Raw genomic sequence first — 20,563 nt, forward strand, 5'->3', positions numbered from 1 at the left:
GCACTTGGTGCCATGGTCTAGTTGATTGGCTAGGGCTGGGTGCTAGGTTGGACTGGATGATCTTGGAGGTCTCTTCCAACCCGGTTGATTCTATGATTCTAATTCAGAGAAAACATACAGAAATCTAGAGCAACACCCTAAAAAATTCAGCATAAGATTTCTTAGAACTTACATGAAAAGTGGCTTTGACATATGTATGCACTGCAGCTCCTGAAGAGCCTAAGTTGTCAGGAGTCATTAGAGGGTTGGATGAGAGCTGACTGCCATCCTGAAGCCATTCGTTGTATCGCAGGCTGGACATTTTAATTCTTTTGTTTGGATCCACCGTTAGAAGCCCTAATAGAAATACATTAAATACTCTTAAATCACAAGCTATTTATCTTCTTCTATGCCACAAACATCAGTATTTACCCTACAAAAGGCTCACACAATGTTTTACTGTCATCCTTTCCAGAAAAATCATTAAATGCAAGAGATTGCTATTTAACTGTTCAATAATTCACACCTCTTAACTACCAATTATTTCATTCACTTAAAACCTGTTGTCTTGGTGAAGTTTAAGACAATAACCCTTGTATTCTCTCTATGATCCCACTCAAGTCTGTACCTGGAAAGTATATTTTTGGCAGAAAAAAAAATCCTTGCAAGCCTGCTTCTACAGAAATTGAGAATCCCATCTTTGTAGAACTTATACTGGTGTTTCTCATGGTGCAAATAGAATCAGATGCTCAAATGCCTGGAGAAGAGGAGGCTCAGGGGTGACCTTATTGCTGTCTACAACTACCTGAGGGGTGGTTGTGGCCAGGAGGAGGTTGCTCTCTTCTCTCAGGTGGCCAGCACCAGAACGAGAGGACACAGCCTCAAGCTGCGCCAGGGGAGATTTAGGCTGGAGGTGAGGAGAAAGTTCTTCACTGAGAGAGTCATTGGACACTGGAATGGGCTGCCCGGGGAGGTGGTGGAGTCGCCATCCCTGGAGCTGTTCAAGGCAGGACTGGACGTGGCACTTGGTAAAGGGCTGGACTTGATGATCTATGAGGTCTCTTCCAACCCTGATGTTACTGTGATACTGTGATAAAGCTTAGGGGGACTCAAAATATGGCACATGTGAATCTCAGAAATACAGTAGTCTTGGTACACACATTCAAAAACAACCTGAAGGAAAAACTGTTATAATAAATTAATTTCCTGCAAAAGCTCAGGGTTTGTAACATCTATCTTATAACCTGGCATTTTCACAAATGCAAAAAAGAACACAAAAGACAAATTCTGCTTTTAAATATGTTTTCAAGAGTGACTTGGCTTTTTCTGAAGCTCTACAGTTACTTCTAATCCCCCCTATCTTCTATCAATCACCTTGTTGCTACACCAGAAAGCTCTCTGTTACTCATGCAAGCAGTTTGTAATGCTATTTTGAAGTGTTCACCTTTACCCATAACTTGCATGAGGGGTCAGCACATAGCTCAAGGTGTGGATGCTACTCTGTCAGGTTAGGCTCTCCTGCTGCTGATCACAGCATCCAAATATCATCTAGTTCTCTAAATTTTCTTTTGAGATAAAAGTATACTGTGCATGACATATTTAAGAATACATACCTTGAATTAACTCTTTAGCCTCTTCAGAAACATTTTTCCAAGCTTCTCCTTCAAAGGAGAATTCTCCCTTTTTTATTTTCTTCATGATTTCCAATGCACTGGTACATGTTAAACTTTTGTCATGAGACTGAAATGGTACCTGTCCTGATAGCATTGTATACTGTCATGAAAACAAAGGTAGTATCAACACACACAGTCAATTTATTGACAACCCTACAGCTGGAGTACTGTTTGCATCACCAATGCTATGCAGTAAAACTTTGACAAGCTCAACTTCAAGGCTACAGAAAATGTTTAAAATGCAAGATTTCTCTGGAGTCTCTGTTAGAAAAGAAAACACACTCCTGTGTTTTGGGAAACTGTAAACAAAACATAACAGTGTTTCTACCCAAACTCTATCTACTCAAATTAATTTTCTGTGTATCAGAATGCAGGCCGATTCTTTCTCTGAATTCAAGCTGCAGGAAGATTATACAGATGCCTGTGAAATCTCCTAATAAGAATACATCTTTTTAAGAAGAGCCTGTGCTAGTTTGAAGCTAGCTAGAATGTTCTGGTGAGAAGAACTAGATCATAGGCTGTGAAAGGAAAACAATGGTGATGTCTGCTCCCTCAGAGTCTTGCTGAATAAGAAAGAAAAACATTAGATAACACTCTGGCCATTTTTGTCGCACTCTGTCTCAGGCTGCTGGCTGAGCAACATCTTACTCCCTAACCTCACTTTCCATTTGGACTAACATTTGCTTCTTAACCTCTTGGCCGAACCTCTATTCTTCTTTAGAACTGGGGTAAGGTTAAGGGGGGCAGGGGGAAGGTGCAGCGGTGGTTGAGAGCCCCTCCTGGGGACTCAGGTTTCTGGGAGGGGAGTTGTGTTTCTGTATTACCTTTTTACCTTGTCTATTTCTGTCTATAACTGCATATACTGTAAATATCTGCTTGTATATTGTGCTAGCTGTAAATAAATAGCTTCATTCATATTCCCAGAGCCGTCTGAGACTAGTCTGGGTGACTTCTAAAGTGTGGGTGGCCAGGGAACACCCAAACCATCACAGAGTCCATCACGTATTTTTAACATTCTTAGAAATGCTGAATTTAATTTACTGCTTAAGGAAAAAAAAAAGTCCACTCCTGGAAAACATCTGTCTATCCAATTCAATTGTGAAATTCTGTCAAACCATTGGCATTTGAACAAAAAGTGAATACACAGAATAAATGTGCAATGAAAAGCCTCCAGCACTCACCAAAATGACCCCCAGGCTCCACAGATCACAGGACTCATCATAGCCGTTGTGATTCAAGAGCTCAGGTGCAGCATAGTGCAGAGTAAAACAGGGAGTCTTAAGAGGTTGGTTGTCAGGTGGTTTCAGACGAGCAAACCCAAAATCAATTATTTTTATTTCTGAATTGTCTGTTTCATCTGTAAACAATAAATTCTGGAAAAGCAAAGACAAAAAATCAATACAGCACTAGGTAGAAAATTGGTTAGACTACTTAGTAGTCATTTTTTCCTATATTATTACTACAGAAAACTTCCCATCATCTAGAGAAAATGGGAACTGGAAGACCAAAAGGAAAATAGAAAAGTAGAAGTAACAGTACTCTGGGATGTAAAAAAATGTGGTGTGTTTGTCTACTTCCTGGGTATCTGCAAGTGAGGATAGTTCTTTCTGACACTGTTAGTGAGAATGATCATTTAGCAGAAAACAATGGGGAAAATAATTCAGGGAACACTGACAAGAGAAGCCAACACATCAACAGAAATGGAGAACTGCCTCCTTCCTCAAATGAAAGTAATTTTTCTTCTTATGCTTCCACTTCCTTATGGCTGTTGCAAGTGACAGCTTTCTTGGGTGTGGAGCTCTTGGTTGCATGTCGTCTTGTGCTAGTTTGAAGCAGGCTAGAATGTTTTGGTGATAAGAACTAGATCATAGGCTGTGAAAGGAAAACAGTGGTGATGTCTACTGCCCTCAGAGTCTTGCTGAAGGAGAAAGGAAAACATTAGATAACACTCTCTTGCCATTTTTGCCTCACACTCTGCCTTGGGTTTCTGACTGAGCTGCAGCTCCCTAACCTCACCCTCCACTCACCTTTGCTTCTTAACCTCTTGGCCAAACCTCTATTCTTCTTTAGGACTGGGGTAAGGTTGGGAGGAGCAGGGGGAAGGTGCAGGGGTGGTTGAGAGCCCCTCCTGGGGACTCAGGTTTCTGGGAGGGGAGTTGTGTTTCTGTATTACTTTTACCTTGTATCTTTCTGTATATAATTGTATATACTGCAAATAGCTGCTTGTATATTGTACTAGCGGTAAATAAGTAGCTTCACTTATATTCCCAGAGCCAGCTGAGTCTAGTCTGGGTGATTTCTAAAGTGTGTGGGGGATGGGGAACACCCAAACCATCACACTTGTCTTGTGACTGACTTGTCTTTGGTCTTCAAGAAGTAACATAATGTCATAGTAAAAATATCAAACCCAAAGGATGATGGACAAGAAAGCACACCAACACTCAGTAGTTGTACTGCTGTCTGCCTTGGATCCCAAAGTCAGTATAGATACTTTCTGGAAGGCACCTGGGACAAATGACATTTATGTACTGAGAGTCACACAGCAGCTCAACTTTGAACCAACGGACTACTTCTTACATCAAGGTAAAGAAATTCTGGTAAATAGCCCTTGAGAACTCCAGCTTTACAGACTGGAATGAGGCATCTTGAACATGAAGACAGACGAGTCACTATCAGTTTGGAAGAAGATTTAAGACAATCTGTCCTTTTCCATAAGTATCTATATTTTTCAAGAAAGATACAGGAGTGAAGTTAAGTCTTAGAAATGGCAGAGGCCAAGATGAGTTATAAATAATTTCTACTCCTCCCACAAATTTCTGATAAACAGAGCAAGATTCTGCTGTTGCTTTTGCTATTTAATCTATGCAATGCTAGAAAATGTGTCAATATTAGAAATCCTCTAGCCCTATGTAATTTTGATATACAAAAGGTGAAAGACTCAAAGCACTTAATTTCAAATTCACTAACAAGGGGAAAAATGATTGCTAGATGCAAGCAGATCAGTAAAGAGAACTCGAGAGTATTCATTATGGATCAAAAAGAATAACTGCTATAAACCAGTATTTTGCATACTTTGCTGTTATAGCTTAATGTACAATTGGAAAAGTCAGTTTTCCATATTAAAATGCAGTGCATAATGGTCCTAATGAAGCAAGAAGACTAATATGAGGATAGATGATTAATATAATAATCTTTCTTCTATAGTGATGTTATATAGCCCTCAAGGCTATATAATGCTGCAACATTGGGTTAAAAAGATCTCCTATATTAAGACAAGAATGAAATCAGTTATATACAGAAAGTACAGTCCTAAGTTGGATTTAGATTACTTTGTTGGTTAGGTAAATAGGAAGTTTCACAAAATCCCAAGCTTAAAGCTATAGTCTACATATTTTAAACAATTTGGTGTGTTTTTTGGAGATTAGTGATCATGGAAACAGTCCCCAAATCCTCTACTGAGTGGCTCCACCTGGTCATGTATACTACATGATTTTTATTTCAGCAAATACCCATTTTCTATCCAGTGTTCTTCCTTTATTTTGCCAAGCAACACATGTGATCTCATTACTATTGCTTAAGCAGAAAAGTCTTCCAGTTTATGCAATTAAACAACCCTCATCCTTAGTGATGGTTTTTACAACAGATTTTTTAACATATTTTTTACAATAAATTTCTTGTTATCAAATGAGATGTCAAAATTAATCAGAGAAATTGATAGAATTGATAGAAAAGCAAGAGAATTTCCTCTGTATCTTTTTACAGAAAGGTGCACTAAACACATCTGTATAGAGAAGCCTGCAGATTCCATACTAAGTTGATGCCTGAAGCTAAAATAGCAACTTTCAAAACAACAAACAGGAAGAAAGGGTGGTTAAGTCCAGCTTTGTGGAGGCAATGTATTCTGCAAGTTATCTGCTAACCCTTCATTACTTGGACTTCCCAGACTTCTGTTCTTGAACATAATGTAAAACTGAAGACTGCCTAACTGACCATACAGCTGAAGCTCTGCTTTAAAGAATCAGAATTTTATATTCAAGATGGCAATAAGACTAAAATGATGAGAACAAGAAGAGAGGAAGGGCTTCCAGGATCTGTCCTTTTAAAAGTTATTTTCTTTCCATGATAATGTCAGCAGAGAAAATTTCAGTCACAATTTCACAATAGCTCCTCCTATTTTTAGTACTCCAGTACAGAGATCTTTTCAAATACGTGTATTCTGGACTGATCTGTGAAAACAGTTTAATACCAACACCTAGCAAACTTCTTTACCCATTAAATTGGAATTACCATAAAGGAAGTAAGATTTGAATGCATCAGAAGGAATGTTACAGACGTATAAAAATAAGTAAGAACGGTAGATCCTTTTAAACTCCAAATATGAAGAACAGAATCAACCAGGTTGGAAGAGACCTCCAAGATCATCCAGTTCAGCCCAGCCCAGCACCCAGCCCTGGTCCAATCAATCAGACCACGGCACCAAGTGCCTCATCCAGGCCCTGCTTGAACACCTCCAGGAATGGTGACTCCACCACCTCCCTGGGCAGCCCATTCCAATGCTAATCACTCTCTCTGTGAACAACTTCCTCCCAACATCCAGCCTATACCTCCCCCAGCACAACTTCAGAGCAGCTATTTCCTGAAGTATGACTGTAGTTGCCAATACAATTTAACATCCTCAGTGGATGAGCTACCATAAATCTACATTATTAATGGGATAAAGAAAACTAACATATATCCAAGGCCATTGTTTGCAAAGACAAATGAGGAAATATTGGCTCCAGGAAGCAGAATAAAGCCACAGGACAACTTTACCATAGAAGAGTGAATTATCTGAAAGGCAAGATGGTGCTGCACAATAAAAATACCAAACTAAGAAATTACTGAAAACTCTCTTAGTTTTTCATTTTGGGAAACTACTAAACTCAAATCATATGTCTTAGTACCTGACTGTCAGTTGACCATTCATTTAATGCTTAACTGGGATAGAAGACAGCACAAGGGTGTCGCAGTTACCTTCAAAACACCTTGAGTGAATTAATACCAAACAAAAGGTAGAGAAGGCAAAGCATCTAGGCAGCCTGTCTTTGCTTGTGAACTGTTTCCTACAACAAATACACACTTACAGTGAGTTCAAACTCTCCCCAAATAGGCAAGTGATGGTTTTGAACAGAACTTCTTAGGCAAAAGTGGTAACATTTTATTAAAAATATAGTAGAAAAACCTGTAAAAGCTGAAGAAACACATCACACTCCAGCTATTTAATAATGTCTAACCATACAGCATAAACAAAAAAACAAGGCACTGTACCTCAGGTTTAAGATCTCTATGGACAACTCCAACATCATGCATATGGCTCACTGCTGAAACGAGTCTGCGCATAATGTGACTGGCTTCAGTCTCACTGAAATGTTTCTTTTTCTGAATGCGCTCAAGCAATTCCCCTCCCTTCAGCAGTTCCATTACTAGAAATGTGTGAAGCTGAAACAAAACAAAAGAAAAATATGGCATGTTAGAAATCTACCATTACAAGCCAACTTTCACACAGGACCTAGGTGCTATTCCAATATTCTCAAAGTTTGAAGAAATGAAACTGCTTCTCATAGAATCATAGAATCAAGCAGGTTGGAAGAGACCTCCAAGATCATCCAGTCCAACCTAGCACCCAGCCCTAGCCAGTCAACCAGACCATGGCACTAAGTGAATCATACAGGCTTTGCTTGAACACCTCCAGGGACAGTGCCTCCACCACTTCCCTGGGCAGCCCATTCCAATGCCAATCACTCTCCCTGACAACAACTTCCTCCTAACATCTGGCCTAGACCTCCCCTGGCACAACTTGAGACTGTGTCCCCTTGTTCTGTTGATGGTTGCCTGGGAGAAGAGGCCACCCCCCACCTGGCTACAACCTCCCTTCAGGTAGTTGTAGACAGCAATGAGGTCCCTCTGAGCCTCCTCTTCTCCAGGCTGCACACCCCCAGCTCCTTCAGCCTCTCCTCATAGGGTTTGTGATATTTGAGGTCGAAAAATGTTGATGTCTTCCCCATGTTCATTCACACTTATTAACAAAAATGAAATACCACCATGTAAAGAGATAATTTGTAGGGGGAGGAAACGCCTTTCTTTAGGACAGCAACTTCAACTTTTGCTGTTCAAGCCTGTTCTGATGTGGAAACATATTCCTATTAATATGCTAAGTTAGTAATTTAATGTTATCAAATAGTTGAAAAACATCCTGAAATTTCAATGTGAAATGAAAGACTGTCTAGAATTTCTTCTGATTTCATCTCCTACAGAGTAGCAGCCAAAGTTACTCTATTATTAAAATAAATAACCTTCTCAAATCATTATTTGTGTATTTAAAAGGTAATGGTTGATTATAAATTTGTTCTTTACAAGGCAATGATTAAGAAAAAACTTTCTTGGTTATAAGAAAAGATTAGCACACAATCAACTGCAAATCAAATGTCTTGCCATTAAGCAAACAGCAGACTTCTCAGGACAGAAAGTTAATCTTCTCAGAAGGCCACGGATGTAGACAAGTGATGGCTTCTAGCATTTCCTTCCTGAACAACAGTAGCAGAAGTAGTACTTGCAAACAAAGTAAAAAATTCTGGGAAAAGGTTTAAAAACCCTCAAATAGTCAGAAACAGAAGGTGTATAGTATTTAGGTAACAAGGACCATAAGTAGAGCTATGTGGATAGAAAGTGGGAAAGCTTCTTACAACAAACAATATGTCCACTAGTCACATGCTAGTAGTGCTTGTAAAGATATCATTTTCTGCAGTGTGTATTGGGAATAGCTGACAGGAAAGTCAGAAAGGATATGGAGATTTTTCTTTGCTAGAAAACTTCTTGTGGGTCACCAGAAGACTGTAGCCCAATACTTCATGGTTGGATTACTAATGTAGAATTTGATGGGATTGACAGCAGAGCAAGTTAAAAATGAGAACTTTTTTTTTTTCAAAGACAAACTGTAGAAATGTCAAATCTAGAAAATGTTTATCTGTCCTGGTTTCCAGAATCTTGTGCACTGAATATCCAGACAACACCTTGGATCTACAAGAAGCAGCTGAAAATACAGTGGTTTGGCTGGTTGAGAGTAGCTTTTTCAGTTGCAGTCTAAAGAATTATTAATTCTATTTAGACATTCCCAACTATAGATACTTTACACAAGGCAAAGTGAAAAAAGTATCCTGTTCTGCACATATGTACTCATACTTCACAGAAACAAAAAAAATAAGGCTTCCTTATCATTTAAGATTACAATACAGATTTTTTCATCCTCACTGATCATTTCAGAGATTCTTCATATGAGCACTCTGCTGGTCTTTGTATAAAGAGCATGATGGGAATAGCCTGGGATATGTGGGAAGGTAAGAGAGCCCATGCTGTGTTACAAAATCATGGACTAGAACCACACAGTAGTTCAGCTTGGAAGGGATCTCTATATGACATTTGGTCCAAACCTCTACCTCAAACCAGGGTCAGTCTCCAAATTAGATCAAATTATGGATTATTACATGCTGTGGAGCTTGAATTACAGGAAAAAAAAGATAAATAATTTTGCTGAATAACCATAAATTGATCTTCATGCATTTTCAAACAGAGGCTCTGCTTTCACATTTGGTAACTTAGCAATATACTTGGTTATCTCCTTGAAGTAACTGCTAGAGAAAAATAACAATAATTTAAAAAGCTAAATATGTAACCTCCCATGTAAGATTTCAAAATTGTTTCATCAACATTATTCTAAGATTTGTGGCAATCCCAAGGGAAGTGATTAGGTACAGGTACCTCAGTACCATAAATGTGGAAACTGGATCACATACATAGATTAACAAAGTAGACCACAGACAGAACCAGAGATAGAATCCAGGATTAATTCTTCCAAACACTTTTCATTTGGGAGAGTAACTGCAAGCTTCCTTGAATGCAGAACTGCTGCTTCATCTTCAATACTGACTAGACCAAATCTTTAGGAAAAAAAGGGGCTTCCATAGTGACAGTATGCTTAACTCCTAAAAGTTCTTGGTAAAACACTTTACAATGTGTTTGGCAAGCACCAATTAGAGTTTCTTCAAAATACCTGGTCATGATAAACTTCATGTAACTTCACTACATTCGGGTGTCCTTCACAGAGTTTTAGAGCTGTTATTTCTCTCTGGGTGTTGGCTTCCATTCTGGAAAAATCAAGCAGTCATTTTGTAACAATTTTACTAAGTCATGGCACATTCAAAGTGTTATATCTGTTGTGTTTTTAACTAACACCTCTGCAAGTTAGGACATTCAAAAACCCACACCCAAACAAAATAGTTGTTCATGTAATTGCAACTTGCTACAGCAAAAGTTGAAATGATATTACAGAACAGTTTCTATCTAAACAAAACTTTTCACTTAGTCCAGGGTAATTTGACTTCACCTCTATTCCCACCAATATTTGTTAGTTTGATCTTATCTTAAAGACTCAAAACTAATGACTGAATTGTTTTCTATTTTTATAAGATACAAATATAGACACTATGAGATCCTACTTAATAAAAAAATCATTTACATATGAACTATTTTATCTAAATGAAATCCTAAACATGCCATTGTAAAAAAATCTGAAATGGAAGAGATCAGAAGATTCTGCTCCAGAGCAAAAAATCATCACACGAATGCTCTTTCAAGTACTGAAATATACAGACAAATAAAAAGTGAAAATAGTGAACATTATAAAAGCTATTTGAATGGAGAAATTCTTACTTTTCACTATGCACATTGATTTATTTTAGATAAATAGTGCCTGAGGGTTTTTTTGCCAAAATATTTTTCAAGAAAGGCTACTCCCCTACTGATTTAGAGAATGTCCTTATAGAAAATACAGGTAAGGATGTCTCTCACCACATGTTCTTAATTTTGGTGGGTTTATTTCTTCTCTCCTAAGAAGGATGGGAAGTGTGATGAGAATTTTATGTAACAGAATTCTGTTTCTCTGCAAGCTTCACATCAACAAGTACATGAATCTTTTCTACCTGCATCGCTGCTCATGTTTTTTTAAACTAGAAGTTATTTCAGGTGCTTCAGAAATTAAAAGGCCTGACTCAGCCTTTCCCCAATAAACTATTATCAGAAAGAGAGCTAAAAAGTTCAGCATAATGAACATACATCTTTGAAATCTGTGCATGGGCTTTTCAGGGTATGTATTCTCTCTAAGTAGTTACTACCTCGGATTGTAAACAGTTACCACGAAAAACAAATGGGAAGCTCTAAAACAGGAACTCGAGCAAGCTTACAGGACTCCACTGGTTCATTGGCCTTCACACACAGACAATCTCCAACTGTTGAATGGAGGCAAGTCCAGCACAACTAACAAAGCAACACCACAGAGGAACTTCTGATCTGAGACTTTACCTCAAGTTTCATTAAAAGGTGTGCCTAGGCATAGGACTCACCTTTTTGAGACTTTTGATGGGTAGGAATGAAAGATTGTCTGACTTTAAGGCAAAGAAGTGCCTAAAAATTTTTAATTCTTTCCCTTATAGCAAGAGTTATTAGTGTGGTCCTCAGAGCAGTATTATTTACAGTTTAACAGTTTCTTATTCAAGGCAAGTCTGTAGTCAGAATGTGGGTTTACTGCTGCCTCTAAATTTGATACAAACATGCTCTGAGTATATTCATAGAATCTATACTGACCACTCCTTACCATCAATTAGCCTAGTCCACCAGTGTGAAGAAGAAGGAGGACCAGAAAAATCTGTGAGTAATATAATTTAGGGACATAGTTCCTAAAAGCTCAGTTCTATGGAGAAAAAGTAAATGCTATTTTTCTCACTGTTATCCAGAAACAAAAACTCCATTAGCATGGATGGAAGTACTGATCTGCTGCTCTATATGCACAGCAGAAAAAAAAAAACAATCAGACATTTCATTTTAATACAGACACAAGGCAAAGACTTCCAGATTAAAATAACCAATCTAGGTGCCTACCGCATAGTACTTGTCTAAGATCTCATTATAAGTGAAATTCTAGTTAATAACTCTTAGACCTTAAGATACATATGTAGAGTAGGTTTCAGTGGCCTAAGTATAGGAGAACCTGGAAGATAGTCATGAAGACATCTACATAAAAGGTAGTAGTCACAGGACTGATAGGAACCAGAGGACAGAGAGGACACCAACAAATGGCACTATGCAGATACCTATATTTAAGTTACTAAATCCCATCTCTAGTGCCTGGTCATTCTAATCTTTCTGTAGGTTCCACTAATAGTTTTGAGTAGGCCTCCACTTCCATAGCAGACCTAAGAAAACAGACTCAAACACCTATGCTTAGGTATCTCACTCTTGAGCTTATCCTATACAAAAAGCACACAATGATCAACTACTTAACTCCAATGGACAACTACTTCTAGAGTTTGGAAAATCAGAGTTACAGCCATATGTCTTGGAGAAGAGGATCACTGTGAATTATCATTCTGAAAGCAAAATGTTTACTTTCATGCCAACATTCTACAACGCACTAGGGACATAATTACTAATGAATATTGCAAAATGGAGCTAAAAATCTAAGCATATCAAAGAATCTCTTTATTTTCATCTGGGCAGAGGTAGCCAGATGTATCTATTCTATAAGAAGACCAGATGGGATCCCCACATACTTAAAGGAAGTTAGCTGCCTCTACTGTGGTGTTCTCCTCAGAATGTTCAGAAAACAACACAAAACTTAGAACTCCATAATCCAATTTCATCTTACACAAGTAAGGCAACCCACACTATAGATCCTTTTTAAGAACAGTGTCCCAGGAAATCACTTGGGCTGTTTAAGAAAGGCAGCTGGCATAAGCTTAAATTCAGTTGCTGGCATAAGCTTAAATTCAGTTTACTGAGGTTTTAAGATAAGAAGACCTTATACCTTGCTATGGTTAGGAATCATAGAATCAACCAGGTTGGAAGAGACCTCGAAGATCATCCAGTCCAACCTATCCCCCAGCCCTATCCAGTCAACTAGACCAGTAAAATATGGGGAAATTGAAGTAGAATATAATCAGGAATCAGGCAAATATTCTTTAGGATTCTTCTTGTGTCATTCCCCACAAGTATAACATTTTGTTTCAAAAGAATGTTAGAATATTTTCATCATCATCAGGTTATTGCAAGTTTATGTAGACTGCTCAAATAGGAAAAAAAATTAAAGTTATTTTTCCACCTCCAAAAAATGTAGCAAACATTACTCTAATTCATGGGTAAGCAAAGAAAATATTTGTATTGTCTTATAGAATATTTATACCTTTTGCTAATTATTTTTACTGCATACTCTTGGCTAGTTTTCTTGTGTAAGCACTTTCGACAAATGGAAAAACTTCCTTCTCCCAATGGTTTCTCTTTCAGATCCAGTTCATAATGATGATAAAATGGAGAGTCCTGTTAGGAAACTGTCTGTATTTAGTTCTGCAGAATACTTTTAGTATACATAGTCAAAGACAAAGAGTAAAGTTTCATGAGAATTTTTCATCTACATTTAAAATGGTAAAAGAGCTCTTTTTTTATATAAAATTAAATCTTAGCTTCTACTTAATACAATGTATAAAACTCATTGTAATAGAGTAAATATTACATTACACAAAACAGAATCACTAAATCATTACTACTACCATAGTTTAAGATACAATATATTCAGACAAACAGGATCATAGATGGCTGCACATATATTTATCCACAAAACCATGTGCCTGATTTAAGACACTACAATAGCATGTGTTCTTGTAAGGCTTCACACAATTACACACACTTTTGGGCAAATACATCATAGAAGGAATTCTGATATAATTAAAATAGCTTTGAAAATATCTACAATATTTGGCTGAATAAGAACAAATCAAATTACCATTAACTACTATACTTCAATCTTCCGGAAGACTACATAGAATCACAGAATGTCAGGAATTGGAAGAGACCCTGAAAGATCAACCAGTCCAACCCCCCTGCCAGAGCAGTATCACCTGTGTCAGATCGCACAGGAACGCATCCAGGCAGGTTTTGAGTATCTCCAGAAAGGGAGACTCCAAAATACCCCGGGCAGCTGATTCCAGTGTTCTGTCACTCTCACAGGGAAAAAAAATCCTCCTCATGTTTAAATGAAACTTCCTATGCTTCAGCTTCCACTCATTGCCCCTTATCCTGTCATTGAGCATCACCAAAAGAGCCTGGCTCCATCCTCCTGGCACTCACCCCTTACGTATTTACAAATATTAACGAGGTCATCCCTCAGTCTCCTCCCCTCCAAACTGAAGAGTCCCCAGCTCCCTCAGTCTCTCCTTGTAAGGAGGATGTTCCACTCCCTTAATCATTTTTGTGGATCTGCTCTGGACTCTTTCAAGCAGTTCCTTCTCTTTCTTGAACTCAAGGGCCCAGAATGTGACACAATATTCCAGATGCAGCCTCACCAGGGCAGAGTAGAGGCATAAACTTCAACCACTTCCTAATAGCACCACATGCAAATTATACGATTGGACCATCTGAGGAGCCATTAGAGAGAACAGATAAATGAATAATGACTACTTTGCAATCTGTCATTGTTACTTGGAAAGTTACATGCAGTTCTAAGTTAATTAACTCAAGTCCTGATATTATTACCTTCATCATAGCACTTCTGGCAATAGTTGTAGCTCCAGGCCGCTCATCCCCCATATAAAACTGAAGAGGATCTACTGTAGCTGCATTGCGCTTAAACAAAATAGAAGGTGCAACGAAAGAATACCCCTGTGAAATTGAGACACCAGAAAAGGACAGAGCTCGAAATTATTGCACACAAACCATTATACTACAACACAAAGCATCAGAATTTTCAAAACCATTTTTCAAAGGAATCAGAATTCTCACAACATAATACAGAAAGGATAACTGAGTCATGGATTGGTAGGCATCACTCTGTTCAAAGCAAACACGTATAGCTTGTGAATTAGCTATACAATTCTCCACAGTTATAGGTGAAACAACAGTAGCACAAACATTTTCATAAAGACTGGTAAAATACTGGCAATATTGCTAAAGGCTCGTGCTTCAAACTAGCTGGCTTCCCAGAGCATCTTTAAGTAAAGCATGAAATAGTTTTCACGATGTATTATTGTATTATCTGGCAAAACAAAAAGCTTCATATCAGTGATTTGGCATTGTAACAACAATAGTTGTGACTATTAGTGCAAGATGACTCAGATCTCGTTATGACAGGCATAAACTGCTTGCTACCATCACTACAAACCTAACAACGTTCCAAATATGCTGCTATATTCATGTACATTCAGCTTTAATTTCATAGAATCAACCAGGCTGGAAGAGACCTCCAAGATCACCCAGTCCAACCTAGCACCCAGCCCTAGCCAGTCAACCTGACCATGGCACTAAGTGCCTCATCCAGGCTTTGCTTCAACACTTCCAGGGACGGTGCCTCCACCACCTCCCTGGGCAGCCCATTCCAATGCCAATCACTCTCACTGGGAAGAACTTCCTCCTAACATCCAGCCTATACTTTTCCTGGCACAACTTGAGACTGTGTCCCCTTGTTCTATTGCTGCTTGCCTGGGAGAAGAGGCCACCCCCCACCTGGCTACAATGTCCCTTCAGGCAGCTGTAGACAGCAATGAGGTCACCCCTGAGCCTCCTCTTCTCCAGGCTAAACAACCCCAGCTCCCTCAGCCTCTCCTCATAGGGTTGGTGTTCCAGGCCTTTCACCAGCATTGTCACCCTTCTCTGCACACGTTCCAGCACCTCAACATCTCTCTTGAATTGAGGGGCCCAGAACTGGACACAGACTCAAGGTGTGGCCTGACCAATGTTGCCCAGACAACTAAAAAACAAACAAAATAAAAGAACTTTTTGAAAACCACAAACTAACCCCACCAACCATCCAAACAAACAAACAAAACCCCAAAAAACCCACAAACAACAAAAAACCACAACAATGCACAAGAAGGAGGAGAGAAAGCCATCTGAACTGCTGTTTTCACCTCTGCAGCTTTGGTAAAAAGTTGGCTGCACATGAGCTGCTTCTGCCTGTTTGACATCCAGACTGTGCAATCCAAGAGGGATCGTTCTTTAATGGCATGTAGGAGATGGTACAGAAAGCTTATTTTCTGATTTGTACATAGTACTCCATGAATAGAATGCTCCTACAGGAAGACTCACTTTGGACTCTGCAGTGAGCTCCCACTTCCCAAAGGAGCAAAATGTAGACATGAGGAAACTACATTGCTGTTGTTGCAGCTGGTAGCCCAGGAGTCAAGATGACAAGACTCATAAAATATGAAAAATCAACAAAAGACAGACTGACTTTAGTCCAGAAGGTAGGACATTCAGCAGGGAGGACATTTACTGGGGAGTAGAGATACCTGGAATTGCAAATGTTTGCAGTAGGACTGTTTACACATTTCTCACTCTGCATTTGCTGAACAAACAACCTTAGGAACTTGTATTGAAATATACAGTTAATTCCCAATAACAGAGAAGGAAAGGAAAAACCCAGCAGCAGCTAGGTATACACTTGCAATTATTCAGTTAATGATTTTATAATTAATGTGAATTCTTAAAATACCTGAAATATTCTTTCTGATGTCTGAGGGGTTGCTGCAGGAGAATATGTTGGATCCATTTCTGTAAACTCTTCTGCAAAATTACTCACATCCAACTCATCTCTGATTACTGGTTTAAATGGAGCCGGTACTTTTTTGGCAGCTAAATCATCCCAATTCATATTCTAAACCAAAAAGCAGAAAAACAAGTTTGCAACAAATGGAAATTCAGCAAGAAACAGATACTGGAAAGAGACTTGTTCAAAATCATTCCTAACTCAATTTGCTATGTTATACCACAGGCAGAGGAAACGCGTTCAAATTATGCCCTACTAACTTGCTTAAAGGCAAAAAGCATCAAATTGATTTGTAGGCAAAGAGGATTCTACTTTTCTTTAATCAAAAAGAAGAAAATAACCCACAAATTTTACAGTGGAGATAAGACAAGCCATTAGCATAACAGCCACTAAATTACTTCCTCTATTTTAGAGGAAATAATATTTGTATTTTGGTAAGCCATAGTGCATGCATGCAGAATCTTCAACTTTTCATTGCTGATTCTATGCTTAATTATTAATCACAGCTTCCAGAGCCCTGAGAGCATAATGGTTTTGGATTCTTACTTAAATGCATGTTTAGAAGTAGGAAGAAGAGATACAGCAGTTAGGAGAAAATGGCCCTATTACTGCAAAGCAGTAGAGCTGAAATGAAATCAAGGTTAGAAAGCACTCTAAGGGGAAATAAAACATATTCCAAAACAAACACTGAATAAAGGAAGTTTAACTCTATCAGACTGTCCTATAATACGAAGGAAATACAGAAGAGATGAGAAGAAATTCAGAAGTTAAAGACCAAATAATGTCAATATTGAATGTAATAATAATTACAGTGAAAATATTTAGAGGCTTAATTTTTACTGCTAATTTTAAATGGACAAAAATTTATGCTAAGTAAAATGTATTGAATTTCAGAAGCATCAGAAATATCTTTTTTTTTCCCAAACAAACAATTTCAATCACAGTGGATAGAACAATTCAGATGTTGTAATCAAATCCAGTCTTGATGATTGAAACCAAATGTTAATAGACTGAAATCTGAGCAGGACTAGAATCCACTAAACAAGGCTAAAGATTTAATTTTTAAGAAGTGTTTATCTCTAACGGTTATTTTTAGCAACATTCAAATTTGGCTAAAAATGTTAATGGCAAATTTTATTTTAAAGGAAAAAAAAACACTCACAAGGTATAATTTAAATGCTTTCTATTAAAACTTCTGGATTAAATATCACAGTATCACAGTATCATCGGGGTTGGAAGAGACCTCATAGATCAAGTCCAACCCTTTATCACAGAGCTCAAGGCCAGACCATGGCACCAAGTGCCACGTCCAGTCCTGCCTTGAACAGCCCCAGGGACAGCGACTCCACCACCTCCCTGGGCAGCTCATTCCAGTGTCCAATGACTCTCTCAGTGAAGAACTTTCTCCTCACCTCCAGCCTAAATTTCCCCTGGCACAGCCTGAGGCTGTGTCCTCTTGTTCTGGTGCTGGCCACCTGAGAGAAGAGAGCAACCTCTTCCTGGCTACAACCTCCTCCTGGCTACAATCTCCCCTCAGGTAGTTGCAGACAGCAATAAGGTCTCCCCTGAGCCTCCTCTTCTCCAGGCTAAACAATCCCAGCTCCCTCAGCCTCTCCTCGTAGGGCTGTGCTCAAGGCCTCTCCCCAGCCTCGTCGCCCTTCTCTGGACACGCTCAAGCATCTCAATGTCCCTCCTCAACTGGGGGGCCCAGAACTGAACACAGGACTCAAGGTGTGGTCTAACCAGTGCAGAGTACAGGGGCAGAATGATCTCCCTGCTCCTGCTGACCACACCATTCCTGATGCAGGCCAGGATGCCACTGGCTCTCTTGGCCACCTGGGCACACTGCTGGCTCATGTTCAGGCAGGTATCAATCAGTACCCCCAGATCCCTCTCTGTCTAGCTGCTCTCCAGCCACTCCGACCCCAGCCTGTATCTCTGCATGGGGTTGTTGTGGCCAAAGTGCAGCACCCGGCACTTGGAGCTATTGAACACCATCCCAATAGTTTGTCTTCAGGCTGCTTGAGGTATCTGCTAGGAACAGACATAAAATACTAAAAGCCTCCCATGCCCTTCATGTAAGTATACACAAAATCCATACACACAAGTACATGGACATGCTTACTAACTTCAACACATTTATTCATGCAATTAACGTGTCTCAACACCATTCTGTTAGCAAAACAAGTGTAGAGAAAGGGGTGCCTGGGGAGTTTTGTTGTTTGTTTTACCTGGAAAAAAGGATGCTGTTTGATTTCGTCTGCATCAGTGGGACCACAACCTAGCCTCTTCTTCGGGTCTTTCATCAAAAGACGCTGAATAATATCCTTGGACAATGCACTCATTTCTTGTGGATAAGGTGGCTCACTTTTTAGTATTCTCCTGTAAAACAAATGAAAAAGCAGTTATTTTGTAATTGTTAAATAAAAGAGCCACCATGAAATGGTAGGATTACATATTTTACTTAAACTTCTTTAGTACTCAAAGACAAAAGGCTGAGAAATGTGAAACCATCTTTTGTTTTTAAACAAAATAAGGTTTGAAGAAATGTAGACATGAACACAACATCTGTAGGAGATAAATTATGTAACTTAATCCACAAAAAAAACAACCCACCTTCATTTCATGCATACTGAGCTTACTATTAATTCTGAAGCAAAATCTCAGCTACAACAGGTAGCCCACAAAGACATCAACTCAATGCCTAACAACACTCAATAAGCTCAAAACAATACCAATGGTAAAAATTATTTGGAGGAAAAAAAAAAGTTAAAAAAACCCATCTTGATCCACTTGAGGTTTGTCTGCACCTTGTACATTGTGTACAATGCTCACAACCTACTCTCAAAGGAGGCATTATAACTAGAAAAGTTGTACAGAGATGCAAAAAGATTAATCAGAAGTAAAGAATGGTTTGCATATGAAGATCTACAAAAAGACTAGGACTATCCAGCTCAGTGAAAAGGGAGCTTAAGGGAACTGGATGTAGTGTTCACCCCAAAATGGTAGAAAGAATAAAGGCCAAAGAAAGCTACTGGAAGTTCAAAATCTTACAAGCCTAAAAAGAACCATATTTCTATAGCTATCTTTTATATGTGTAGCTCCCGTTGTTTTATATGAAGAGGAAGGCAAGTTTTTCCTTCTCTACTACAAATGCAGATGCTGAAGCTAAGGACTCTGAAGGAAAACTGGGAAGGCACACACAGACAACACATACCAAAGGTATGCCAACAGGCTCAAAAAGAACCACATACGAGAACATTCAGCACACAACATCATAGAATGGTTGAGGTTGAAAGGGACCTCTAAAAGTCTGGTCCAAACCCCCAGCTCAGTTAGGGTTACCTAGAGACAGCTGCCCACTACCATGTCCAGAAGCCTTGTGATTATTAGCAAGAAGAGTGACTCCACCACCTTCCTGAGCAACCTGTGCCAGTGCTCAATTATCGTCACAGTAAAAAATGGTTTCCTTATGTTCAAAGGAAGGAACCTCCTGTGTTCCAGGTTTTGCCCACTGCCTCTAGTCCTGGCACTGGGTACTGCTGAAAAAAGTCTCACTCCTCCGTCTTAGCATCCTCTCCTCAGACATTTATACGCACTGATGAGATCTCTTTGAGCCTTCATTTCTCCAGATGGGATGATCTCAGCGCTCTCAGTCTTTCCTCACACATTTGGTACATTCATTTTCTTAATGGCCCTTTGCTGTACTCTCTCCAATATACTCATGTCGCTCTTGTACTAGGAAGAGTAGAACTGAGCACAGCACTATAGCTCTGACCTCACCACTGCTGAGCACAGATCATCTCTCTCAGTCGCTGATGTATTTCCTAAAGCAGCCTAGGATCTACTGCCTCTGCCACAAGAGTACATTGCTGGCTCATCTTCAATTTGGTGTTTATGTATCTATATATGCATACTCTAAATGTAGTGACTACAGAAAGCACAACGAATATAAGGACTTTGAGTACCTCCACTAAACGGATTGAAAGGCTCTGAAGAGAGACTGTGAAGCTGAAATTATACAAGGTTGTGACAGCATTAAGATCTCAATTGCCTCTGACAGAGCTTAAATCAATTACTGAAGGACATTTCTAAACTTTGTTCAGTTACTGCATGACATATCCTTAGAGTAATCTATCCCATGGGAAACTTTTTATCTTGAAATACGTAACTTCTTGGATTACTCCAAAAATAGATGTAAACAGATTGTCTTCTAAATAATCTTGTCCTGTCAGTGTGGGAATACAAAACAAGTTCAACACGCATATGTCCCAGGGGTTGCATTACT

General features: G+C 39.0%; 1 protein-coding gene across 2 annotated transcripts in view; it reads right to left on the minus strand.

Annotated features, from left to right (window-relative positions):
- Window positions 1-20,563, minus strand: part of RPS6KA5 (ribosomal protein S6 kinase A5) — a 104,203-nt gene that overhangs the window by 6,246 nt on the left and 77,394 nt on the right. For both annotated transcript variants that reach the window (XM_064151619.1, XM_064151626.1), the window contains 9 exons: window positions 18,507-18,657; window positions 16,222-16,383; window positions 14,268-14,393; window positions 12,922-13,055; window positions 9,739-9,832; window positions 6,960-7,130; window positions 2,834-3,025; window positions 1,593-1,752; window positions 173-336 (listed from right to left, as the gene is read on the minus strand). In XM_064151619.1, coding sequence (XP_064007689.1) covers window positions 173-336; window positions 1,593-1,752; window positions 2,834-3,025; window positions 6,960-7,130; window positions 9,739-9,832; window positions 12,922-13,055; window positions 14,268-14,393; window positions 16,222-16,383; window positions 18,507-18,657 — 1,354 coding nt within the window. The remainder of the gene's footprint in view (window positions 1-172; window positions 337-1,592; window positions 1,753-2,833; window positions 3,026-6,959; window positions 7,131-9,738; window positions 9,833-12,921; window positions 13,056-14,267; window positions 14,394-16,221; window positions 16,384-18,506; window positions 18,658-20,563) is intronic.

The sequence above is a fragment of the Pogoniulus pusillus genome, chromosome 1, assembly GCF_015220805.1.
Source record: "Pogoniulus pusillus isolate bPogPus1 chromosome 1, bPogPus1.pri, whole genome shotgun sequence".
NCBI lineage: Eukaryota > Metazoa > Chordata > Aves > Piciformes > Lybiidae > Pogoniulus > Pogoniulus pusillus.